This window comes from Caloenas nicobarica, chromosome 5 (assembly GCF_036013445.1).
Source record: "Caloenas nicobarica isolate bCalNic1 chromosome 5, bCalNic1.hap1, whole genome shotgun sequence".
NCBI classification, from domain to species: Eukaryota; Metazoa; Chordata; class Aves; order Columbiformes; family Columbidae; genus Caloenas; species Caloenas nicobarica.
The window spans coordinates 28,351,023-28,378,833 of record NC_088249.1 but is presented as its reverse complement, the minus strand read 5'-3'; the positions used below and the strand labels follow the sequence as shown (position 1 = coordinate 28,378,833).

The 27,811-nt window shown below is 35.7% G+C and overlaps 1 protein-coding gene across 4 annotated transcripts in view; it reads left to right on the top strand.

Moving 5' to 3' along the window:
- Window positions 1-27,811, top strand: part of AKAP6 (A-kinase anchoring protein 6) — a 233,361-nt gene that overhangs the window by 9,103 nt on the left and 196,447 nt on the right. The window contains exons 1-2 of one of the 4 annotated variants that reach the window (XM_065635374.1): window positions 15,822-15,850; window positions 16,674-16,762. The exons of 2 other annotated variants lie outside the window; for them this stretch is intronic. In XM_065635374.1, the coding sequence (XP_065491446.1) occupies window positions 16,703-16,762 (60 nt within the window). In that variant the 5' untranslated portion in view covers window positions 15,822-15,850; window positions 16,674-16,702. Of the gene's footprint in view, window positions 1-15,514; window positions 15,600-15,821; window positions 15,851-16,673; window positions 16,763-27,811 lie in introns of those variants that run through there. One more of the 4 variants, XM_065635373.1, reaches the window with a different exon arrangement.

Genomic DNA, 27,811 nt, shown 5'->3' with positions numbered 1-27,811 from the left:
CAAATGCTAAATTTATTGCTTACTCATCCCAACAACCTCAGTGGGGCAACTTTATATGCCTTAATTCACCTAATATTTAACCAGTGGGTAGTAGGATTTATTTGGATAAAAACAGATTTCTTGTGAATAATTTTTTTTTAAACTGTTTGTAGGATCCATCGTATTTCTTATATTCAAGTTATTTTTTAGACAAAATATGTTATATACTCCAAAAATGTTGGGCTCTTGTAAGGAACTCTAGAGGAGCAGATGATGTACAATAATATGTATCTCTATATTGGCAGAACGTATTTTCTATATGTACTAGTTCTATGCTTTGTACACACAAGATTTCATATAAAATTTAAAGGAAGCAATTAGTTGGTTAAGAAGTTGTATTCTTATTTAGTTTGCCTCTGAACATCTTGGTGGAATCACAGCTTTCAGTAGGGCAGTTGAGCGTAAATGCTGCTAAATACAGATTAACTGTTCTGAGATTGGGCTTTGCAGAGGCTACTCTTTACTTACAGTCCAGGCTTGAACATCAAACAGGTGAGTTTATTAGCTTTTCTTATGAGTAGTGGAGTGTGCCAACATTTTATATTTTAAATTTTAGATTTTCCTCTGTGCACATTCTCGTATTTGGAAAAAAGCCAGAATGGAAAACATGGAGTACCAAAAAAAAAAAAAAAAAAGTCTGTGTTTCCCAAAATCTTTTTGGACAAACAATCACACTATTTAGAAGCCTTCCAACCTGTATGGTATTTCTACAGTCTTGCTCAAATTGATGTTTTTAATGAAACAGACATGACTTGATTACCACATCTTAACGTGCTTTACTACAATAACTCCACACCTATAACATTCTGCCTGCAAGGAACAAAACCACTTTTTCCACATCCCTCAAAAATTGTACTAGTCCCTTGGCTATATGTTATCAAACATAAACAGAAGCTAATGCTCTATTCCATTAACATATAGAGGGCAACCCTGGAGGCATTAAGTAAGCTGTTCACTCACCTACTAGATCAGTGCCTTCAAGGGTGAAAATGATGATCAAATAAATGTCAATTTTGTAGGTCCTAATTAGGTTCAGAGCAAAGTTGCTCAGACTTGCCAGAGCTGGTCATAGTCCAAGTTCAGAAATGCAAAGTTTTAGGCATTTTAATGGAATGAGCAACAGAGGTGTACCTGTGGTATTTGGTATTTAGATATATATGAGCTAAATGGCAACTGAGCAAGATGACGCAGAACCACATGGTTGCCTACTTTCTGTCCTAATGTTTATTCTGCTGTGATCATTAAACTCTGTTAAGAATGCATTCCTGAAGGCCTATTCCTAAGTTACTAATGAAAAAGAATACTGTTCTGGTTCCTTATGACATTTCTCAATAAATACATGAAACATTGGATTAGTGCTAGTTACATATTAATGTTGGTGTTGAAACCATTTTTGGTGTTACATGTATTTTATACTAAGTGAGTATCCGTCAAGCCTATGTGGGCACTTACATATTTTTAATTTCAAGTACCTGGGTATTACTAGTGACTATATTGGTTTATTAATATTCACACAATCTGTTTTTCAACAGTAACCATAGAAAAAACAATAGCCACTGACATTTTAAATTATGATCTAGTGTATTTGTAGATAATAGTGCAATTTTGAAATAAAATTTCATACCTTTAATGCACAAAGATAATTATTTTTAAAGCTAATAATGGCAGGTTAATAGAACACTTTTAAGAAATCAGGTGTATTTAAACTGTGCCATTCAGCCTAATAGAAAAAAACCCAACAAACAGTTCCCCCTTTCCTGCTGGTATTGTTTGGTCTGTGTATATACAATGAAGTTAAAATGATTTTTTTTTTCCTGTTAGAATTTAGTAAACAAGTCTATCGATATAGCCTGTATTTATGCACACACACAGTCCTCTAATTGCCTGCATGGGTGCCAGAGGAGACATAATATGAACACAGAGTGTACGTACTTTACGGGAGATTCAGTTGCCTTTTGAAGAAAGCTGGTCGTTATCTGAGGAATCAAATTGAGATGGAAGGCTGATGGTTAGAATATAAGAAGAAGAAGAACTAATAAAAGCTAATAAAAGGCTAATAAAAAGACAAAAAAATGATAAATGGTAAGAAATTCTTGTTTGTTCTGATACCATTTCTGAGTAGAAAAGCAATAACTACTTCGTTAGTCTGCTGTTATCTACGTATCAAGGGAGTGAAAGAGCTAAGAGCTGGAAAGGACTTAACTGGTAACCCAAGTGATAATGGAGGACCTGGCTTGCATAATTTATCAGGATAAATGAATAAATAATAAATGTTGCAGACAGTGTGCTGGACCCTTTTAAGCTTGGGCTTTCTGGAAGAGCAGGGAAAGGATGTCAACAAAAATGGTTGGGATTACTGCTCTTGTGACAAAGAGACTTGAATATTCCTTGGAATAGCAGAAGACAACAGCACTGTATATCCCTTCTGGGCTTGGGACAAAGAGTTTGGTTGTTTTTTTTTTTTTTTTAAACGAAAAAAAAAAAGGCATAGGATGCTTAAATTGACTGATTTGGGGTCCATATGGACAGCCTTTGGGAAAGAATTGTGAACAATGTGTAGAACACCTAAGGTCTCCCCTTAGTGCAAGGGTACAATCTGAACAGCTCCTTAAATCAGCTTGAGTTTCTTCAAAGCAAATCAGTGAGGATACACAGAGCAAGAACACTGCAACCTGTGACGTTCCCTCCAAGAGGAGGCTCTTCCTGCAAGGGTAGAGATGCATTCATTAGTTTTTTAGCAATATATTTAGACATAGAAGGGTGATTTCTAATTCGGAGAAGTGAAGATATAAGAGTAGAGTAGCATCTGCAATGTAATAGAGGTCTTAAGGTTGTCCTAAAATAGACATTTGGATTATTCAGCAGTCAGGAGACTCAGGAAAATAAAGGTGAATGTTTGTCTGTGAATAGGAAATGGAGCTCTAAAATGAAGAAAAAAGTGAGTGTTTCACCACTCTTAGTTTCTTCATCTAGTTCCAAAAATAAAAACTCTGCAAAATCTCACTACTATTTGGATATCTGCAGTTTTGAAATATATACTTATTCCAGAATTTCTGGAATACACAAATGCATGTAAGTGCACTTTTGAACAAATATAATTATTATTTCTCCCTCTTCTCACTTCACATTGCTCTTATGTTAAAATATGCTAGTGCAGGCTTTAGAAGATGAGCTAATGTGCTCTACCAATAGTCTCTGGAGAAATAGTAAAGTAAATATCAAATTCCAACACAGATGTTACCTATTACAGTCTTCTCTAGTTTGTATCCTAATCTGACTCAAATACAAAGGTTTACTGGATGTAATGATATAAATACTTTTCAGTATGATGAAAAAAAAATTTGTATGTTAAGTCATCGTGCAAATTAATTAACCAAAACATTTGTTGGAGAAATGTATTTTGTTGTTTAGTATATGTGATGATAGTAACACTTACTGATGATCAGATTTGCTAGAAAAAGCTAAATACTATTTCAAGGGTATGAATAAGATTTAGTAATGTTAACTTTTTAAATTAAAGGTCACTGGCACTACACCAGGTAGGGATGCCAATGGGAATTTTTATATGGTCGCTGTGACTGTCCAAAGAATGTATATTCGTATACATATAAGTGTGTGTGTGTGTATAAGTATAAACAAAAGCATACACACAAAAAGCCACATAAATCCTCCTGGTGAATTTTTTCTTGAGGACTTGAGTCTATATGTAGTTTAGAAGGTAGGATATTATGTTTTATAACAGGCATCTAATTCTGATCTGCATTGTGAACTATTACGTTTACAGACATTTTCTTGCTTTACATATTTCAGTAGGCTTTCTGAATGTATTTCTTATCAGTCATTATAGTGGCAAGGTTTGTTGCTTTTTCAGTTTATAATTAGATGTCACTTATAACCGATATGTAAAAACTGTAATATGGCATAAGGGAGCAGTCAAAGAATAGGCACAGAAAATCACACAAAATGTAAGTAATTTTTAAAATTTTCTTCATTATTGTTAAAAATGAATGATGGACTTTTATTGCGGGAATGGTGACAGAAGAAATTTTAGATTATAGGGTGATTGCTGTCTGAATACCAGAAATACAACATGAATATTTCAGTAACATAACACGCTTGCATTTTAGTAAGAACAAGTTCCACACATTTGTGATTTTTAAATATCCTTAGATATTTGCCTCTCGAATTACATGAATTCTTCCTCGAAATGAAATCCCTTTCTGTATAGTTAACCATTAAAGAGCCTTCTGTGAACCGATATTATTCCTTTGTAAAAAATTTAAAATCTCACAACCAACAAGCAAGTGGGCACAGCAAGAGAGTGGCGTGGGTTTTTTCCTGTGGAAAATGCAGTGGCATGCCTGTATAGTGATGTTTATACTTTTAATTGAAATGTTGCCCCATGCATAGTACCCATCCCGTGACTGAGGTGTGCGAGATGTCTTCTGGAGGACTGAGATGAAGTTCATGTGGCCTTGCCTGAGGCTGGTCTGTCTTCCAGGGCCAGTCTGGGAGCTGTGCTGGGCTCTGAGATTTTCTTAAGGATTGCTCTGGATCTTGACCTCATTGTTTGCATCTAACAAATACAGCTGGGTGGCACATCTGGGCAGGAGCCTCAGCTCAGGCTCACGTCTGACTGACAGTGTGGATGTGGTGATGTCATCTTCTTCAGAAAAGGTTATAAAAACACACCAGATTTTTTTCTTGTATTGTCTTGTGCTTCCTTGAATTGTGTGTAAAGAAGCATTAGCAGTATTACATACATATATCCGAAAGAATTGTTCTGAAGTTTTTAACATGTTCCATGTAACTATCTGTAGTGACACTGTGCAGATTTGGAGACAGATGAACTTGCTTTCTCTTTGAACAGGAGCTGAACCGTTTACAATTGACCATGCAGAAACAGGGAGGAAAAGGAGAATTAGTACCTACCAGTTCCATCTGTTAAAGCTTTGTGAATGCTCTCTCCTCCTTCTCCATGTAAACGATTCCCTGGAGGAAGATAATAGCTTTTGTGGAGTCAGTTATGAATCTAGGCCTTGCATTTTAAAATACGGAGCACTTCTTTGTTTGGAAACGTTTCCATTTCTTTTTGGAAACACATGTAATTTAGCAGGCATAAAGCGGTGGTGCATTAGCGCTCATAGCACTCCAAAATTCAGACAGACTTTTGATAAGTTTTCACAAAATATAAAATCTACTGAATGTAGTAATGAGCAGTGTACTTACTTTTCATAATATGTGTTAGCTGAGAAAATGCATCTCATAACTTTCAGTGAACTATATTGCTTTTATTCTCCTCAGTTGGCTCTGCAACTGTACCCACCCTTAGCTGTGGGTACATACTTTAAAAGGGATTTGAAACAAGTTAAAGTATACAGTCTTATCTTTTGGTGCAGCCACTCACGTCTTCATGTTCTGATGAGTACATTTGCTTCTGATCACAAACGATACAGACATTCAAAAGGCAAGAAAGCAAGTAACATTTCTGCAGAATAGGTTCTGTAGGTTTAATCATAATTTATTGGTAATATATAGGGAATGGATGATTTTATATTTTCATTTCCAATGTGACTGTGATGTGACATTCTGAAATATGTTCTTTTTAATAACTGAAATAGATATATAGAGGCATATATGTGCATAAATATATATGTATATATATCATTTTCATAATACTGTAAAAGCAATTCAGTGCCATCTCAGTATTTGTATATCCACTTCTCATGCATTTTTATTTTTTCTCCAAAATTCTTCTGAATTATCTGCCCTAAAATATTTGAGCTACTATGCTACAATTCACTGTAATACATCATTCATTAGTGTGTGTGTGAGATCTCTGTGTTTGTAGTTAACCTCGTTCTTCGTAGTTTTTGAGGGCTACTCTTTGTCTATGTGTCTATTTAGTGCACTGACAGAACAAAAACTTCTGACATGGCAAAATATTGCTAATATCCTTCGAAAAGCAGAAATTGTACTCAAGGAGCAGTGTTATATTGTAAACAATGCAAAGTATCTGCACTTTTGGATACAGTAAAGCATCCAAATGATCCCCAGAATAATAGAAACAGAACTGATTTTTTAAAGCTATTAAGCTGTGTAGAATGACCAAAATGGTTTATACACCACTCAGTCAGCTTGTATACAATGTATGGCTGGAATTTGTCACTGGATCCCAGCATTGTCCGACAGCTGGAAGACAAAATCGTCAAATGGAAGACAAGAGGGATATTTTCAAGGGCAATAGAGTAGGATTTGTATAGATGTGGTACCATTTAGGCCATCCTATGTTTTCTTTGCTGAGGTCATCTGGACTTTTAGATAGTGTTTATATGGAATTCCTGAAGGTTCAGATGCCTTGTTTAACTGTGAAGACAGGACAGTGTGTTACACATTGTCCATTATCAGGTACAGGAATCCCCTTTTTACATATTTTTCACATGGGACTAGTATCCTAACTTGAAATGGATAATTTTAATACATTGGATTAAAATAGCAAATGTTATGCAGTGTGTTACCTGTAAATGAGTGTAAATTCATATGAATTCTTGGATATGATACACACAAATGCAGGGTGTTTCAAAAAGATGGGCCCAATTTGAAAGCAGTTGCTGGGCAAATTTGGTCTGTCTTTTTGAAACACTGCATAATTTTCTCTTCAAAGAGTAGTTTAAGTATTGACATTGTTTATGAATCTAGGCCAACAGTCCAGTAGTCCAGTATGAGAATTAAGGCAGACTTAAACAGGAAAACTATACATGGGAAGTGAGCCATTCTCTTTTCTCCATAAGAGCGTTGCATCTCTGATTTCAAATAGCATTGTTTACTTTCAAAGGAACACAAAATACTGTCAATGCTGTATTTATTTCAAACTTCAGGTAGAATAAGTAAGGAATGCTGAAAACATGTTTTTTTACCACATTACAATTTAAATTATATGCTTTTTATTTTCAGCTAAGATCTGCAAGTATATCTTCCCTGACTCAAATCTGCTCAAGATTCTTTCCTGATCCTAATTACAAAATACTTAGAATAGCTCTCAATGCCTACTGCTGTTTTCTAGCTCTTTTTTTTTTGTTAAATGCTATAGAACGAATAAATAAAACATCAAGCTAAGCATTTGAGTGGCAAAGACTTATCGTGATTTCCACTGCAATTTAAACCACCCTTCTCAGTTTTGTATTGAAAGCATTTGTGATTGATTTGTGAATTTTGAACCAGTTCTTAACAGCTGGATTTTCTTTGCTACTGCCTTGTCTTATATAGGAGATCTCAGAAATAAGCAAATCAGAATGGCAGGGCCACACCTGTATGTTATTATAGGTGTTGCTTGAAAAATTACAAAGGAAAAATCCACATTTTACAGGTATCTTGCAAATCACTGAAAAAGAGATATTCCTCTATTCAAAAGAATACATGTGTCAGTGCAGACCAGCTCAGGAGTTTTATTTTGTTAGATTGCAAATCAGTTTCTAGCTATCAGTTGCTAGCTTTATTTTCCAGCATCTCTCCTCTGTTTTCTTTTCCTTTCTGTTCTTTTCAGGTTCTCTCTCATAATTTTTGTCTTTCAGAACTCTCATCTGATTCTTGTCCTTTTTCATTTTCTTCTTCCCATTTGTCCTTCACCAAACACATTGCTGAGTCATCTGCTGGCGTGCTGAATTGCTACTTCAAAAAGCTGTTCTTTCTTTCTTAACCTGGACCAATGCCACATTCTGTGGAGAGGGCAGGAGCCTGCCAGAGCACATGTTTAAGAAATATTTACTGTGTGAGAAATGAAGTATGGAAATAAAGGACAATGCCCTTCTCTACATATGGGTCTGATCTCATTCTAGTGACTTTTTTTTTTTTTTTTAAGTCTGGCTTTGTGTAATTTCTGTGACCAAAGTTCAGTTTAAGATCTTTAATACCTTTACTAGTATGCTCAAAACAATGAATGCACAGGTTCTCAGCGTGTAGGACTTGCTGCTTCTTCAAAGAGTTTATAGTATGGTCGTGGTATGTTCCTGCAGTAAATTAGCTAGTCAGCACTTGCTGAATTAAATTAAGTTTTTATACTTAGTCTTGCATGTTCCCTTACTGAAGACCAAGATTCAGTTGTTATAATTGAAGGGCTACTGGTTTTGTTGCTGTTTGAATAGTCTGGCCTTGAATATGAAGTGCAGCTATTAGCATCTATAGAAAAGAGGCAATTTAGTTTTGGTAGCGAAAAACGGTAATTGAGAAGGAACTACAAATAAGACATCTACAAGAATTTCCAGGAATTCTCCATTAAACTGCAATTATTAAATGCTTCAAGTCTACTTTGAAGGCCTCACTTCCTAAAACTGTTCCAGGCCAGCAGACTTTACTCTTTTGCAGAATCAGCTGCATTTGGGAAATTACACAGTGCATGGAAGTCTACTTAGTAGGGTCAAAATGAACAAATTTTTTAAAAAAATGCACAAAATCAAAACCTCCCTTTTTAGTAACATACAGAAAGCCAGAGAACTAATGTACATTTAGGACATAGTCTAGTAAATATACATGATGGCAACTTGGCGTGCCTGGGAGGCCCTTGAACAGAATGGAACCACTCAAATGTGGAGTTTAATAACACATTTGAGTTACTTTTTAGCATGTAAATAATGTTTATAATGTTATACCTTATAGTGTTATTTTTATAAAGGATTAAAATGTCTCGATTGCATTGCACCCCTATTAAATATATTACTTTCACAAGGTACAAGTTTTGTATCATGTAGCATTGTAGGAAAATCTTTGTAATTTATCTTTGTGGTTCACTGTATAAGAAGATAAAGGAGATGAATTATAAGTTTCAAAAATACTGGCTTTCTGTGTAACTAATTGCATTTATCATGTCTATTAATTTTCTTTGCCTTCATTATTTCTATTCATAAAGCATTAGTGAGAAAACCATGCTAAATACAGTGTTCAAGAAAGCTAGAATTTCTGTTTAAAAAAAAAAAAAAGGAAAACAAAACAAAACAGCATGAATACCCAGAGCCTTTGTGCAGTGGTTTCAGTAATAATGTTTAATAACTTGTATATTTTAAAAAAAGCAAAGAGCCATTTCAGGCACGGTTCGCTTCACACTGAGCAGCTTTAGGTTGCGGTTGTGCTGCAGCACCACCTCGTGCCGCAGGAGCGGAGGGGCTTTCACAGAAGCTGCTGGTGCTGCTAAAGGGGGGGAAAAAAAAAAAAAAAAGGAAAAAAGTTTGGTCTCACATGCACAGAGCTTGGGAGCGTCAGTAGGAATTTGCAGCGGTTTTTTTAATGTTTAGCTGAAAAAAATCATTACCAATGTGTCAAATTTTGCAAAATAATACTTACAAAATAAAATGCTTGATCTTGCAATGGTAGAGCTCTTATGGAGCCCTTAGGGAAATGTGTGTATATTTATGTATATGCTTATATTTACAAATATTTACACTGGTAGTCTCATGAAACATTCAATTTCTACAGTGCTTTATATGAGAAAAACAGCAGCCTGGCAATGGTGCTAATGGGAGACAGTGTTTAACTTAAGGGCATCCTGAAGAGGGACACACCTGTAACCCCTGAAGTTTCTCCTTGCATACAAAATTACTGCATCTGCAGTTCTGCATGGGTCGCTGGATAAATTAATGTTTTATTTGGTTTTAACCACTGTTTTAAAGCTGTTTACACAGTGCAAGTTAGCATGATCACATCCACTGTATACTTGATATCATGCAGACCAGACAGACACAATGTGACTTGTACTGAAGTCCAAAATAAACTGGTAGCAAGATCAGGAGTACGAACAAGTTATTTCAGTTTCACCAATACATGAGCCCGCTGCTGGTATCATCCCCTGACCCGCTCAGGCGGTTCCTAAGGCAGGTTCTTTCTCTGTAATAGCATGGTGCTTTTATTGTTCTGCTTACACTTCACAATTTATTTTAATGAAAATAAGCTTTACTATTTTGCAGGAAGCATTGTTACAAAAGTAGTTTTCTGGAAAAGGCACAGACGTCAATGTAACAACATCCTGGAAACGTAATGCATCCAGCATGATAAAGTTTTAGCGTGAGAAATGCCCTTATGCATTAGGTAGACTAATAGATTTTGTTTAACTTTGTTTGCTAAGTTAATGACCAGCTAAATACATCACATCTAAATATGCTTCTAAATTAAAACATGATTAAGCTCCTTTTGTCTAAATGTGCTCAAGTTTTCCTCCACTGAAAAACAAACCAAAAACAATGAATAAGATGTAAGACAGGCTGAACTTGGAGCTCAAAAAGAGTCTGATTATATGAGTTGGCACGTATCCTCAAAAGTATCTGTGCTCTGCCTTAAAAATCTGTGTGTGTGCCTTCCCTTCTGTTTTTTCTTCTATGAAGTCCTGTAAGAATTATCCACACATAACACATACAGCTGTGTACATCAAACCCTAGGAAGAAGCAATGTGAAATATGCAACAAAATACTGTACTGATTTTGTGTGTGGGATGAACGGGGAGCTGACAGTCCATTGAAGCAGTGGTAAGACCAAGATTTTTGTATGCCACGTTTCCCCTAAGCTCTCTTTTCTTTCTCTTGCCTTGGAACAATATGTACATTCATTTAACTATGAAATAAAAGTGTTTGGTCTTTTGTGTAGTTTCATTTTGCTGCAACTCAGATGGATGGAAAGAACAGCTGAATAATTTGATATTGAAAACCTAAAGGTCATGAATATTGGATGTAACAGCTGTTTCCATTAAAAAAAAATTGAATGATGTAATCCCATTGCCTAGAAATGTCTGGAATGTGACAATCAGTCACTTGGAATAGGAGAAGGAAAACCAGTTTTAACCAGCCATTCAATTCCTGGGAAAGACCATGTTTAGAGTTTTGCATGATTAAATCCTTCAGGGCAAAAGCTAAAACTGTCGTTTGTCTGGCTATTTATTCTCTACAAAACATTAGAAATGCAATTCCTCTGCAGTAGTCTTACTCAGCTCTTGGTTTTTCAGGAGGATGGTGAAATGTTATAGCAAAGAAGTCTGGCTCCACTTTCAGTTCAGTTTATATTACAGTATTTATCTCTGTATATGTTAACTCATACTTCATAAAAATAATGAACTCAGGATTTCTTTTAATAGGATACGAAACTTGAACAGTGTGAGTGAAATCTGCTGCTTCATCTGGTTTTGGTGCACTTCTTTGCTAGAATAAATAGGAAGCCAACATGTGTGCACTCCAAGCAGCCCTGTTTAATTCCTTTTTTTCTGAAAGAAAGAATCTGAAAATGTAGGAGAGGGACAGATTAAACCTTGAGTCTTTGCTGTGTGCAAGTGGAAGATATGCTGCGACAAAGGGATACATAATAGGTATGCAGTGAAAAAAATTATTTCACTTCTCAGTGATTCTCAGTTTAAATGCCAAAGGCAGTATTCACCGATGTTTTCTTTATCAAAAGGAAAGGTTAATGCCTATACTACTTCTCTGTGTCTCACATTAGGTGCATTTCTTCATCTCTTTTTCCTGAAGATATTAAATGCAAATATGTACAGTGGGACTAGCAGTTGGCACAGGTGTGTTGTTAAACTTCATTTTTGAATTAATTTATGCTGATACACAGAGTGCAAAAACTCATGTTAGAATTCATCTGGTTTGCTTTTGGTCTGTTTGTTGCTTCTAAGTGATGCATTTTCCTTTTTTGTTTATGATGACTTAGGGGGTGCTTAGAGGAAATTATGAAAATACCAGTTAATTTAAACTTCATTAAGTGTGAACTTCCCCACTCTTGTATTTAGGCTTGGTTATATTACCTGTAAGATAATAAAACCATCTTATTCTGATATCTTCACACTGGCAAATTGAATTTTACCTAAAAAGGTACAGAACAACATAATATCATTCATCTGATACTTGTCTTGATACCCTGCTTGAATTATTGTGTGTAGGTCTTTGATGTACTCCGTGCATAGCTACACTAGTGTGAATTAGTAAACACCAGGTAGAAAAGAGATCTGAATTTTGGTCTCTTGTATCCCACTTGTGAACCACAGAAACATAATGGGCTGTAAACCGATTTTTTTTTTTTTAAATCATGCACATTGAGTCACTTATACTAATTGGATATCATGCAGAAAATCCTATTCTGCTTTTAAGAAACTTTTTCAGTCAAATTGTACACAAATTTATTCACAAAATTTTGATTTAAACTAATAGATTTCTTTTTTCCAGTGAAGATTTATTTAACTGGAAAACTTGAAACTAGCTTAACTCACGTTATCCAGCTCTGTTAGCCAAACTCATAAAAGATCAGGCTGGTTGCAGTTGAGGGCTGCATTCTTAGTCTATTATATAAAAAAATGTGAATTTGTAACATAAATTGTGTAGGCTGCCTGGTTGGTAAAGATAGTACAACTGAAAAATATAGGAATTAAAGCCCCAAAAATCACATATTGAAAAGAGGTACAGTGATGTTACAGGTTTGAAATGAGAAGCTTTTCTTATCTTATTTCTGATATTTCTTTGCTAACTCCCCCCAAATCTCGTTATTAACAAATCAATAATTCTATTCAAGAGTGTGTAGGTTAACCCACGAGTTATGAAACTGATCGTGGGTGTCACTTTGTTGAATGTTTGCCTTTTACCTAACACTTCTAAAAGTATTTGCACATCAGGGCAAACATGAGACTCACTCATTAATTCTACCCCGGAGATTTTTTCCTTACTGCCTTCTCTCTTTCACATCTCCAGAATAATTTGCCAAAAATGTGCCCAGTTGTGCAGAGCTACTAGGAAGAAAGATCTTTCAGAACATATATGATGAACCATCTACCTCTGCTGAATTATCCTCTTCCTCTGTACTGTTTGTCTATTAAAAAGTCAGCTCATGTATATTATTCTGCTTATACGTGTTTTCACCATGGATTTATTCTTGGTCTTCACAGTTTTTTCTGATTGAGATGACAGTCGATTTCCAACATGACTCATCTATAGCTGCCTCCTAGAACAAGGAGTGCAATCAGCAACTAAAATACTAGCTGTAATGCGAATTACATGGTGACATGTTTCTGGGAGTTACCTGGTATTCAACAGGAAAAGGATTTCCTGCAGTTAGGCAGGTGTGAATCAAATTTCTAAGAGAACTGAGATGCTGATCTTTGGTTACATTTTCTCAAAATTTTACAAGCTAAGCCACAAAACAGAGGAAGCCTTTGCATGTTCATAGCATCTCTAGGTGTTATGCCACTGTTCAATATAAATTAAATAAAGCTTTTCATTAATCTTGGAAAATCTATTCCATATTGTAAAAAGCATATAAATCTACTGTAGCCTGTGTATCTACCTATTGAAGTACTAGCACTTGATGAAAACTCGTATTTTTCCTATCAAAGATGCATTTCTGAACCAGAATTATTTGAAACTGGATCTGAAATAATTTGCAACTAAAATAATTTGAAATAATTTTGAGCTATGATTTTTTGAAATTTGTCCAGACAGCTTCATATAACATTTTTCTAAATGACTTGAGTAAAACCAGATAATGCAGTATAGGATATAATCTTTGAGCACAGAGCAAGCCACTGTGGCCAAACTTGGAAATGCTGCTTCAGCCGATTTTTTTCTCCTTCTCTGAAGTCAGTAGTCCTAATCTGCTTTTTTTTATAAGAGCTGAAACAAAAAATTTGCCTCACTGGTATTTTTCCTGCCATTTTTGAATCAAATACTGTTAACCTGGGGTTTTTTTGTTGTTTTTGTTGTTTGCGTTTTAAAAATTGTTTCATTTTATTTTTTATTACTGCATATTCCTACAGAAGTAAATCTATTTATAAGTCCAGAAACTGACGTAAAATGGAAAACACGTCTATTTTAATGCAGATTTTGTGATTCTCATATTTTTTAAACAGAGCATATCTGAGAGGAGAAAAATCATTTCGATTAGCTTCCTTAGAGTTTTTGATGACTGAGGCTATCCAGCACTAGCAAGCCAATATTTTCGTGATGTCTTCAAATAGCTAAGTTATGACATTTCATAAGAAATCTTCTCTTAGAAAGGTATTCTTCTGAAAAAAAGGTAATTGTGTATCCATGACAGTAACGTTTCTGTCCTTATGCTCGGATTTCAGAAGTGTGCATACATTAAGGTACTGTACTATTTGTGGTGACAACAGCATCTTTCTGAGTGTTGACCATCTCAAAGGTATGTGACTGGTCGGTTCACTCAAAAACTCTAGCTCTTGATCTTGTGATGTATTTGAAGACTGTCTGGTGCCTATGTTGTATTTTAAATTTTGCTATTTAGCATAAATCTAACAGTCAGCTTGCTGCTAATTGTTTTGAACACCATTTCAAGATTTTATGTAACTCAGAATACATTTGATATTTTAGAATGAAGATTAAATGAACTTATGTTGTCTTCACCATTATTTTTTCAATATTTTTAATTATCAAAAGTACTTTTTACCTCTGGTAAATTTTGCTACAAGATCAAAGGAACAGTTTAGTTGTGATTAGTGATGTGTAAAAGTTACTAAATCATCTGCAAAAGCAACAGCTTTCTTTGGTGTTTTTTTTTTTTTTTAATCATTTACTTTCTCCTTTAAAAAAAAACCCTTTCTTTTAATGGTGTTTCTGATTGTGGTGCTTTCAGAAAAGCTTGTCTTTGTGCACACACACGAGCTGGTTGACCATTATAGCTCCAATGTGGGGCAGTTGGAGAGCTGTTTGTCGTGGTACCATCTGTGAGGTTAGATCTTTCAGTGCTGGAAGTATGAGGATGGGTGGGGACAAGAAAGCTGATCTATGGACCAAAAAAAAAAAAAAAAGTGGGGGGAGGAATGAAAATGAACAGTGAATAAGGGTGTGGAGGTATGACTGAGCCTTTCGACATGACTTTGAAATAGTTAGACAGCCAGAGAATTCAGAAGGAATCCAGGGCAAATGAGGGGTTACCAAAGGCCTGTACAGAAGAGGGAGCCCTTTTCAAGCTAACCAAGGAGAACCTAAAAGATATTGTTGAGAGTCCAGCTGTAATAAGTTCAGCTCTGTAAGTGATTCTCTTCTCCCATTCAGAATGTAGTAGATAATTATTACAAATGTTAACATTATAAAAGTAATAGCCTCTGTTTTTTAAGTGATGAATCACTCCATTGGGGAAGCCTTAACTTCCTATTAATACATTTGTTCCAAGCATATGATCTACCAGGTCCTAAAATAAATTCTAAGCTTCCTAACATTAACCCAGTAAATATTTCCATTCCATTCAAAGCTTAAAAATGAAAATCAAAGTAAATTGGGGGTCAGATATTTTCTTTTGCACTGTGAATCAGAGGGTCTGTCCTCTCCGAGATCAGCCTTACAGGGTTACCAAGTGACCGATATTATACTGGATTCCTTCCTGTCATAATGCCATAAACATTCTGCTGGAACTTAGGTCAGCGCTTAAAATAACCTTGCTAATTGCAAGTCTACAAGTGTCGGCTGAAATTTCAGTTAGCTGCCATACAGCAGATCCGAATGCTGAGAAATCACTACTGTAGCTCCGAACGTGCAAGGGAAGCGCAGACAGGCCTAAACTTGATCTGCACAACAACACAGGTACAGGCAGCAGACTATTTGCTATATTTCATGCAAAATAAAAGCTGTTGACTCGACACTGAAGATGGATTGGGTTACAGATTGTCTATGGCTTACTTGTCTGTCTTTTAAACAGACACTTATTTTCTAAACTACTCATTGCATGCAAGTCCTTTAGCTGAGGAAGGGAAAATTGGACAGTCTTTTTTTTTTTTTTTTTTTTTTTCTTTCCAAAGATAATACCTGAAAACTCTCCTTCCAGTATAAATGAGGTAAGACACTATTAAAGTAAAATACTTTACAAAACATTAGGAGTGACTACAGCAATAAATTATCATTGTTTGTCAACTGTTTCTATCAGTAAATGCAAATTTCTTTTTAACCAGCTGTTTTTCAACTTCTAAAGAAGTATTGCATGACTTAAATGTGTTTCATTTTAAATAATACGGTTTATTTCCTGTGCACTGTAAATCTAACTTGAAAAATTAACAGATCTTTTTCCTGTGGATGTGGATTTCTTAATATTGAGAAAAGCTTGTTCAGTCTCTTTCACTTCCTATTCTACATAATGTAAAGTTTCTGTAATGAGTCTTGGGTTTAAGCAATTTAAATCTTTCACTTCTGAAGATAAAAAAGATGTTTGTAAATCTTAGTCCCATGTTTCAATGGAGAGATTGCAACTTTTTTGTATATTGAGGTGAAACTTAATGCTCAATCTTCTCTGTTCCCTGAGACATTACTCAGCTAACTTTTTATAGATCACAGTATAATTAGAAGTAGACACTGTAAGATTATAATTACATTACTTTGGCTAAAACTTTGACCTATATTGTGAAGACATGTTTAGTGAAGGCTCAGGAAACCAACAGACTGAAAATAATGTAGGTAATGGTAAACACGGGAGTTCATAATTAAATCTAGATTTTACTATCTTTATTAGAAACAATAAATTCTGTAGCTCTTCACAGGGAGACTGAATGTGACATATGAACACTCTGATGCCTATCACAATTGCGTTAATTTACGAGGCCGTTTTCAAAATAGCCTGTGAGCTGTATCATTTCCAAAGGCCCTTTGTTTTATTTTTGTTCTCAGCTCACGATGTTCGTCATGTCCTGAGGAATATGCTCAGACCGCTCAAAACTGTCTGTTCTCTCTGCAAAATTATTCACTCTTTTGAAATGGTATGTACTGGAAAAGTTCAGGATTCAGACAACAAAGTCTTTTGACTTCTATGGAGCAAAAGTTGGCACTGGATGGAAAATTGTTGACTGATGTATAGTTAGTAAAAGGTGTCAGAAGAATGGGAAATCAGCCATATACTATAGCAGCAGCTGCATCTCCTATTTGTGTAGGAATTTCTCATTACCTTTTAAAAGGCTTTTGCTTTTGCTCTTCAGCTGCCCATGCATCAGTTGCCAATTGCTCTTCTTTAGACTTTGCCAGCTAAGCAAGGTACAACCTTCATTTCTATCATGGCAGTCCATGCTGCTGTCTTCTCCAAAATGCTATTTGTGAAAGTTTCATTTAAAGCTCAGAAGCATCAAGCAATGGAAAATTCTGCTCCAGCTATATGCGCTAGCACTAGAAATATGGTAGGTGCTTATTACATATATATAACGTGTTTTTGGAGGGCAGGATATTGAATTTTAGGCAGTGCTATAGATTGAAGAGGATGGACATAGAGGGGGAATATATATTAGGTTTGACTGACTTGCTGTTATCAGTACTATTTCAAGGTTTTCTCAGCTGACCAAGTTTCCTTTGGCTCAGTGTGACTCAGTTTCTCACAAAATTCTTGTTGAAGTGCTGAAAAAGTGTCTGTGAAAAGACCTCAATATTTAAGAGTGCTTATTTAAAAATACCAATACTCCTTCCACGTTACTCAAACTTGCCAATATTTATGCCAGGATTGGCTGATATGCTACGGTAGTTTGTCAAAAAAAGAGAAAACTCTTGCATTTTTTGCATTTCCTACAGCTTAATGGCTTTCCTGTTTGATAGAAGATGACCTGCATAGAAATATATCGTGCAGTTGAAATGTGACAAAAAGATAAAAGCTACAGAATCCCTTAAGAATGTAGGCTTTTGTGGTATATGGCAGGGGGGGAGGAAGGCGTTTCTTGTTATCAGTTCCAGACCAGAAATCACAGTTTTGTGGTCAGGGCTGCTGCAAGTGTTTTTGTTTCCAATTTCCAAGGCTGTAATACAGTAACTCAGTCTTTAGCCTACCAGAGTTAGTCAGTCCCTCATTGTCCTTGGGCATTTTATATCACCTCTGCAAGAGGTGTAGACTTAGACCAGCTACCTCTGCTAAGCTGTGAGTCAGGCTTTGGCAGGGAACTTAGCTGAAGTGTGACACCGTGAGAGTGTGGTTACTGTATTTCCAGGCTCACATCCAGTCCAGCAGCAGCATGGCCACTTTAGCGCCAAGGAAAGCTTGTGAGCAAAGCTAGGTCTCTGCAGACCCAGCTCAGTTGTTCCGAGAAGAGTATGGAAATATGAACACTTGCAATTTGATGTGCTTCTGAGCTTGCTTTCTTCCCTGTCTGTACTTTGGAATAGCGCAATCCAGGGATCCTGTACCATTTCTTGTGAATCTTATTATCTGAGGAAGATGAAAGGTCTGCCTTTGTACAAATTCAGGATTAAATTCCAGGCTAAATGATGACTGTTTTTGCAGAAAACAAAAATATTTACCAGTTAATAAAATACACAAATATGCATTTGAAGCTTGAAGCTGTGTAGGTTCATTAACTTCCACACAGACAAGTTCAGCTATTGAATTTCAAAGGGTTCGTTCACAAGCCCAGGCATGGCAACAACCTTTCTTTTCCTCATTGTGCCTATACAGTGGTAAGAGTTACACTCATCACTAAAAGCTACAGTCTAGACAAAGATAATTTCTAACTTTCATCCATATAGCTAGAAAACAAAATGGCATATAAAGAAAAACAAGGCTGTTCATAGATAAACCCCTTCTTTTCTCTGTCAGCATAAGAAAAAATTTATCTCAACCAAAACCACAGGTCATGCTGTCTTGCTTTCTCAAAGATGTGAACAGCACTGAATATGAAGTGCTTTATAAATCAAGGATCTTATTCCAGTTAGCAACTTGTAATAAATATATTTGCCTATATGTACATCTGTATATATATAAATGAATAAATATTTAAATAAGCACTGCTCATTTCCTGCTTCTTTCAAGGCACTTCAGTCCTACTGTGTAATGCACAAGTACTTTCTCAAGCAGCATCAACATCTTAACAGCCATTAAGTCTATCAGTGCTTTACACCGGAAAATTCTCTTCTAAAGATAAACCTGTCATTATTAGGAGAATTATCCTGCCAGAGCACAAGTTGACTTCTCAGAGCTTTCACATTGGAACATGGTGTATCTGACTATGCTCTCAGAATATGTTCTACAGTCTCGTAACATGTTTCTAAATTACAATTACAGTGTATTTGAGTAGTTCTATGTATAATATGTCTAATTTAAAAATTAAATATTTAGTTTTAAATACAGTATTAAAACACTAATGTCTGGAACTCTAAATCTTATAAGCAGCCAGAACAAGAATCTATTATTAATACCACTGAATTTTGGGTTCATTAGAGCTAATTTAATTAGAAAGAGGTACTTTATTGTATTTATTTGATACAGCAATTTTTACTAGATTATGTTAGAAATATTTGCGATTAGTTCTGCAGATACGGTATAAAATCTGAGTTTTGATTGTTTGCTACTTATACAGTATCCTTTTTACATCTAAATTAAAAAATTGAGGATATTATGGACATTATTTTATTTGAAAAGAAAATACCATACACAAACCTTTAAATATACACCTGTATTAACCAAGAGCCACCTGTAGGATGGCAGTGAGGGTTAGAAAAAATCAGATGGTACAAACTACTACATAACGTATGTTAATTTTTTAATATACATAAATATGGTTCAGTTAACTTTGAATGTCGTGCCAGTCTCATAACTCCAGGTTTCCAATTTAGCCTCCATTATATTCCTTCTCAAAAAAGCCTACAAAAAATTCTACTGTGTTCTTCCTTCTCTGGATGGAAATGGGATTTTTTGTTTAGTTTTTCCTTTATTACATTTGAGGCCAAAAAATACAGGAACATTCACTGTGACCTACACTGTACCTATCACAAAGAAATTAAGAATGATTTCTAACATACCATCTAATTGAGAATAATAATGAGTGTTATTTGCCTGCTAGAAGAGCTTTTTCCGTAAGTGCATAAAGAAATTTCATGTGTACTTTCAGAAGTAAAATTAGAATAAAAAATCTTGTACATTTTAGAAGTTATTGATTCAATCTTCTAACTCGTTTATTTTTTTTCTAAAATTCGCTCTTATTTCTTCATTCATGTAAAGACCTTAAGTTTGTACAATAGCTTTCTACCAATCTTTCAGATTGTTCTTCCTGGATATAGAAAACTTATGTGTGGTGTGTTTGGTGGTGTGGTGTGGGGGTTTTTTTGTTTGTTTTTTTTTAAAAAACTAGCAGTGATATATATTCTGACCCTGACTCTTATAAGGGAGTGAGTGATATCCAGTGTGGAACAGGCCTGCTGGTACTGTGGGTAGGTGGTAGCTGTTTCAGACTACTGGAAGTGCCTCCACATGCTTGGAGCGCTTTGTAATTGTTACTAACTCATTGAAGGATCTACAAGAGCTTTCCAGCTGACTTGAACATTTGTCATTCTAGAGAGAGGGCAGGAAGGTTGTGAACAGCAAGCAGCATGCAAGACAGGCTATAAGGCTTCGTTTCCATGTTTCCGAAACAAGCAAAAAAATCTCAGTGATCCCCATAAGAGTTCATAGATTAAATGTTTACTTTCTTTGAACAACATAAAAGGGAAAAACAGTGCTAACAATATAAAGTCTGGTAATAAAGACCAAGAGACTTTGTGTCCTATTTGCTGTCCTCAACAATGACTGATGGAAAGTGTCTTCTAAAATCTGTCAGAGAAGATCTTGGAGACCTATTTGCACTGATATAAAACAGCCACTTAACTTGGAAACTTCCTTTCATGCTATCGATTTTCATTACAGAAAACTTGGTACAGATGGTAGCTCTTTACTTCTGACCTGTTGCAGAAAAGAGAGCACAGTCACCATATTGAGCATTTGACATGAGAGTAAAGAGTTTCACCATCCTTCATCAAATTCTGTTACAGCCACTAAGCTTTAGTCAAAGAGAGTGAATAAGGTTAGCGTTCTTTGACTTGACCAAGTGAAAACATTTTGATTAAAATTTTTCTCTTGTGTTCTGCATAGACATGCAGAAAGATCGATTTTTTCCTCCTGTGTGAACTTGCAGCTCCTTTTATTTATTTATCCTGATGTCTTACATTTCAGTAATTTGTTGCTGCCTAAAATATTTTGTGCTATTTATGTGGAGTTACACTTTGTTATTTGAAAATTCAGTATTTCAAGAATGAGATTTCTTTTTCTCCAGTAAATTTTTCCTCTTAATCTAAACTCCTTTCTTCAAGAGCAGCTGATCTCCACTGAAGACCCTAATTAAATCTATTGACTTTAATAAGAACAAGAGTCTTTCTGAAGAAGTTCATACATTGAAAAATCTTTTAAGAGAAATGCACCTTCTTTCTTGTATGAAAAATAAAGAGAGATTGGTTCATCAGAAAAAAAAGATCCTATGGCCCTGCAGAAGACTTAAAGAAATCTTGAAATTTTCTTGTTTCATGTCAAGAGTAATTCCAAATCTTCTTCAAACTAGAAAGGAGGGAATAAGGGTGGGACATATTCAAAGCTGAGCTGTTGGAGTAGTAGTTGGGCTGCATAAAGCTTTGGTGTTTTAAAAAGGATAACAGTTTTTCTGGAAAATTACTAAAGTATTGGTGCGTTAGCATAGAATTCTGCTAGTTATTTTATATTGTAGATCAAACTGTGAAAGTTCTGATCAAATAATAAGACTGGTCTTCTTTCTTGTTCTTCCTGTAGCTGACATGATTGTTTATCATGTTCCATTTTTGTATGTCTTACATGAAATGACAGTAGGTGTTTCCTCATAGCCAGTTAACTACTCTCTATGCTGAGGTCAACACCTGCCTAATCCTGGCCAGGCTACCAAGAACTGTTTCTTTTATCTACAGCAGAGCATTTATGTTCACTGTGAGTAAAACATCCTTCCATTTGCATCCTCAGTTTTCCTTTGCACATGGTAATTTGAACTTGTTAGAAATGTCTTTAACTTACATTTAGCATATATGGCTTACAGAATGCAAGAAAGTACTGACTAAAGAGAGTAAAATAAAAAGCAGCAAAGGTAGTTATCTAGATGGTTGCAAAATATGTCCTTCATACTTCCATTATTGCAGAAAAAGTCTACTGTTGTGTGAAGAGATCTATAAGGTATTTGAAGGATTTTTTAAAAGTCTTTGCTCTTCCGTTTCAGTAGATATGAATATGTAATACATAATGAGTATGCTTAGTATAAAGCTACCTCATCATTTTTTATCATTTCTTTGTGATCTTAAATGATCAGTGCAAGATAAATGAACAGGCATTTGAAAAATCCTTTTTTTGTCTGAAGTAGCTGGAATCAATACCTGCTACTCTATTGCACGGTTCAGTACCACCTATCTTGCATGAAAAACTGCTCTAGAGTACCTGTACAACACTGTCTTCCAGGGTGCAGCACAAAACCAGTTTTCAGTGAGCACAAATATGAGTTTTTCTATCAAGTTTTAATTTTTTTTACACACTGATTTTTAAAATTTAAAAAGTTAGGCTTTTATAAAAATCAATATTCTTTAACATGCTTAAAGTAAGACAAATGAAAAGTTGTATGGTTACTCATTGAAGAAATGTTGTACAGTGATAACTTTAATGGGTCAAGTCTCCGAACATTGTGGGCTTGGCTGATTATGACATGTACAAGAATATATTTCTTATTCTGAAGTTTTCAAAGGGTTTTCAGGTTGTAACTTTAGGCTTATTACACCGTGGAAACAGTGGAAGTTCAGGAATATTGAAGCAACTTTGAGCTGCAGATGTCACAATTAGTTGCCATATTCAGTTCGTATATGTGGTTTCTTATACAAATGAAATTAATGCATCAATTTTACGAATGTCAGGAATATCCCAGAAATGGCTAGCACAGATTTGTTCACATGATAGTCTTTCAGTCCCTTTACATTAAAGTACTGATTAAACTTCATAGGGGAAAGAAACATTGGATAGCAGTCTGTCTTCTCTGCAGCCAACCCCTCCTGCAGAAAAGGTCCAGGCTGGCCCAGGTTTGGAAGGCACTTCAGCTGGTCCTGGAAATGAGCTGGAATGGCTTCCAGCAACAACTGCCCTGCTTCTGGACAAAAGGATCATTTTGCTTCTTCCCAGTGAGTTGGATACTTTGGCTCTAGCAATGGCCCATATGGCAAAACAAATGCAAGTTGCTGGAATCCTGAGACAGGAGCTTCACAAGTAACATTTCAGGCATTGCTGCTTAACAGCCTGAAGTTCTTAGTGAGTGACATCGTATCTTACTCTCTTCTTGTTTCTTCTTGCTCATTTTCCTTGCAGATTGATACTTGCACAAGAGACATCCTAATATAACATGTCACATAAACTGCTAATAAATTTTTACAGAGCAGGTCCTTGTCTGTTACAGTCCTAGACAAACCATTGCAAATTTAGCAACTCTTTCAAAGAACTGGTGATTTGACATCTATTTCACATTATTTTGAAGTGCAGGGATATAAGAATGTAACTCACTGATTCCTGAGATAACAGAATCCTGTAGAAACATGCCTAGTTAGAGTTTACCAGACTGGATGTTTATTTTTAAAATATTTTTTGAGAATTTTGTAATAGTGGTGTTGGCACAATAGAAAGTGGATGATCTTTTCTTAAAAGTGCGTCAAGACAGCTCCTCTCTTAAAGGCAAAAAAAGAAAAAGCAAGAAAAAAGAAAAAGGAAAAGAAAAAGGAAAAGAAAAAGGAAAAGAAAAAGGCAAAATATTTTTCTACAGGAAAAACACTTCTGTCAAATTAACAGCTTTCCCATATTCCAACAAGTTTCTGAGAAATTTAGCAAAAGGTAAAATTAAGATTTTTTACTGGAATTTAGCAATGATGAAAATGCTTCTCGCTTATAAAAGGGTAAATTAATCAAAATAAAAACCAAGCTGGGAAAGAGAATAATATGCAGAAAAGGATGGTGAGCCAGAAAAAGTTACTATCAGTAATACATGTATTATCATGAGGGGAGAGGGGAGAAGCTTACTTTGAGGAGCAACATGATCCCAAGCTGTCGGTGTGGGTGGAAGGCAGGGTCAGTGACCTTAGAGCCCTCCCAGTAGCTGTTTTCCTGCTGCACTTTGCATTCTGCACCCAGTGAAATGTATTCGTTTCCCACAGCCACCAAATGCCACAGCGATACCAGCTACAGTACTTCAGCACTTCAACTCACTGCCTGACAAACTTGTGACTCGTAGTTAGTCTAAAGGTTTCCGTGGCAGTTGATTCTGCTTAGTCAAACTCTGGATTTTTCATGTATGGTTATTTTCTTTGACTTAACCATTTACTTAAAAACAGCTGCGAGAAAAATGTGAGTAGCATTTGCTCTTAAGGTTTCACCAGTAATCCAAACCAGAAGAGAACAATTTTATCCTTATTATAACACTGTTTGGATGTACATGCAGGTAAATACAAAAAACTATTTCTCTTTGAGAAGTCAGAGAGAATTTTAGAGAAAAAATACCCCTCTGAAAACTGCAAATCTTTATTTGTTTAGCAATAGAAAAACCTCTCTTTTGTGCTCTTTTTCTGTATACAAGCATAAAAGAGCAGTGCAGAGAGTGAGCTTAATTTGTAATTTTCGAGCACATTTGAAAAAAATTCTTTGGCAGATGTTCTAATTTTTTTTTTCTGAAGAGAAGAATTTGTACATTCTGTTTGGAATATTTGTCTTCTGATGAAATAAAATGCACTTAAAAGGAAAGACCAAATAGGTAAGACATTTTCTTAAATCGTAGTTTTTGTTTTGCATGTGCAGTAGTCATAAGACAATCTGGTTTTCCTACTGAGGTTTTACTGTGAGATCAAAGAACAGAAGTCTGCAGTATAGCTACTCTGTCACTGATATTAACTCTAAAGCAACATATTGCAAGCTTTCATCTTGAAGTAGTTTCGTGCACATCTTAACAGAATTTCTTGAAGAGCAGAGAAAACTATTTTTTAAAGTCAACATCAAAGCTTAGTTTTCATTGACTCCTGAGAGTTTGTTTATGCACTTTTTCTTTGTCTCCTGCAGCGTTTGCAGTTCAGGCTATTTTAGTTGGCATGGAGGGTGATGAGCAGGCTGATGGATTCAGCAGCTGCAAATCACAGGATCAGCTGCTGGAAAGCTGAGTGAAGTGGGCAGTTGGCAGCCACATGGATACAACCCCTGTAGCCCAAGAAATTCCACAGTCAGTCCTACAGGAGAGCCCACGAGAGGATGACAAAAATCTTTACCTTAACACCACTATGAAACTGTGTAAAAATAAAAGTGCCTAGTGGGTGTTTGAGATCAATTATTACAAAAAGTTGTTTTGGAAATGGCGCTTTCTAAAATTCAGGTTATAATAGCTTCTGATATGAAACTATATACTGATAAAATGGGAAAGGATTTCCATGCTTATATTTGTAGGCTGTATATTATTGTCATTGGCCTGGAACTATGCATATTTAGAAATAGATGCAAATAGATAAATACTGGTTTCTTATTACTTATAAGTACACGGATCATTTTATCTACCTGCTACTTCTGGTAAGAACAACTGGCACTCGTCACTGCACTAAGATACTTTCTTGTGATAGTGCTGTTCTTTGTTTATAAATACAAAGTGTAGAAAGGGCATGTGACAATGCTCTGCTGGTTTTGCTCTGTATAATGCTAAACTACCTGCAAGGAGTTAGGAAGAATGAGACTAACAAGGCCATATTGTGCCAGGTCTTAATGTTGAGCCTCAGTAAAATCAGAAACTTATGTAACAAGGCATTTTCGTGCTGTATTAGAACTGCATTAATTTTTACAGAATATTCTTAAATTCACAACTGTGCTAGATATAATTATTTCATTTTGCTGAATTATATGTAAATCTAGACATCAGGTACAGTAATAAGAAAATCTTGTACTAGGTAATACGAACTGAATTTGACATTATACTCTTTCCTCTCAGTATTCTTTTTTGTGCTAGGCAAGTGTAAAGAAAAGATGCAAATAAATAGGCTGCAGCTTCATTAATGCTCTTCTGCTGAGGACTAATCAGTATTAACTTACATGGCAAATGTGATCATTTCTTCATAATCATGTTCTCTTGATAAAGGGCTGGCATTAGCCTTTACACAGCTATTCTTCTGGCCTTTGTGCAGCCTTCACTTTCCCATCATCACATAACAGTTAAAAACCAAAAGAATATCGATAGGGCCTAAATTCTTTTTTTCAAGCTTTAAGTAAGCTGGACTTCCCCCAAACCCAGGTATAATCCATTTTATGCAGGAATCTGGCCTGTGACACAATGAAATCTCATTCTTTCGACAATAGCTACAGACTCGGCTGAAACAGCATCATCCACCAAACAACGTTATGTGATACCAGAGTGTGAACTTCTGGCTCCTAAGAATTTTTTTCAAGAACATCCAACAGACTGATACATGACCATGTGCCATGCAGGTAGAGTCAGACATATTGGGGACCGCTGATCAACTACCAGCTGCCACACAAGCGGTTAGTGCATGTTCAGTAAGACTGTTGTGTTGATGCCACTGCTCTGCAAGCACACAGTGAATCCAGCCTCTTGTCTGTCTGCAGACTGCAAGTGCATGTGCAGGTAGATGCACGCAATATTGAATGGGACATTGAACTTCTGCATTCAACAAAACAACAACAACCAACCAACCACAACAGCCCTAAAGATCACGTTATGTGAACATACTTACCAACAAAGGAAAAAATCCTTTCTATTCTCCCATGAAAGACAAGATTACAGTGACAGTTCAATGCTGTACTAATTCCAGGTCAGAAGGGAGAGGGAGCTGATGATAAAGTCACAAACTGGAGCTCAGAGTTTATATATTCTGAGAAGGTATGCAGAGACTTGATTTCCTTCCTGGCTCATTCAGCCTCTCAGAAAATATCTTCCTCTCTTTTGGCCTCCCACTCTTTCTAAAATGTAAATCCTTTCAGAGCTGGTACTTTGTCTCTGACTGAGGTGGTAGTCTTCTATGTTAAGATCAGAGTACATGGCCTTGGATATGGATGAGGTCAGCCTTAGGTTCTCTCCATGTTACTGAAACTGTCAGGAGTGGTTAATTATCTTGTTAGAACATAAAACTTTTGGTGGCTGCTATGCTTGCAGTAGCCTGTAAGTACTTCAGCCTTTGCTTTTTGAGGAAAATGAGCAACTTGTAACAAGCCATGTAAAAACTAACAGCATATGTCCTTGAACATATACCTCTTTCAAACCTCTAGTGCATTTTGGTACAAAATTTTCTGTGTTGGTGTGGAGGGTTTGTCTACTTCAGAAATCTGAGATGCTTCGGTGCTAGCAGAATGGTAGCTCAAGAGAAAACTTGTTTGAAGTGCGGGTCTGAACTCTTGATTTATACTATTATCTATTCAATAGCCAATATTTTCAGTATATTTGCTAACAATTGTCAGGAGACACTTGCTCAGTGTTGATATTTTCTTCTTACGGCTTCGTGTTTTCAAACTCCCTGGGAATTCTGACGGCAATTGAATTCAGCATATAACTGTGTGTATGAAGCTGGAAAATAGTGAAAACTTGTTTTACAGGTTGGCACAAACTTAAGCTCATTCACTGAAGATATATTAAGTATTTTTCTATAGACAGAGCCTAATTTACAAAGTTACAGTTACTGGGCAACAACCTATTTTTTTTTTTTTAATCCCTGAAATTAGTATTAAACTGCTTTGTGGCCAAGAGGAAAAAAAAAACCAAACAACCATGAACAGCATTGGAGAAGTGAATGCTAATGCAGCCAAACAAATTCACTAAAAATATTATTTAAAACATTTGAAAGAACGTAGAAATACAGCTGTACTTTTCAGTCAAGTTTCAGTTGTAGTTGGATAAATGGATAATAATAACCTTTTCCAAAGCTTGGAAAAGATTTTGCTGAGCTTTTTAGCTTTGTCTGTGTGTCCGTAATTAGATTAGCACACTAATCCAGTAACTAGT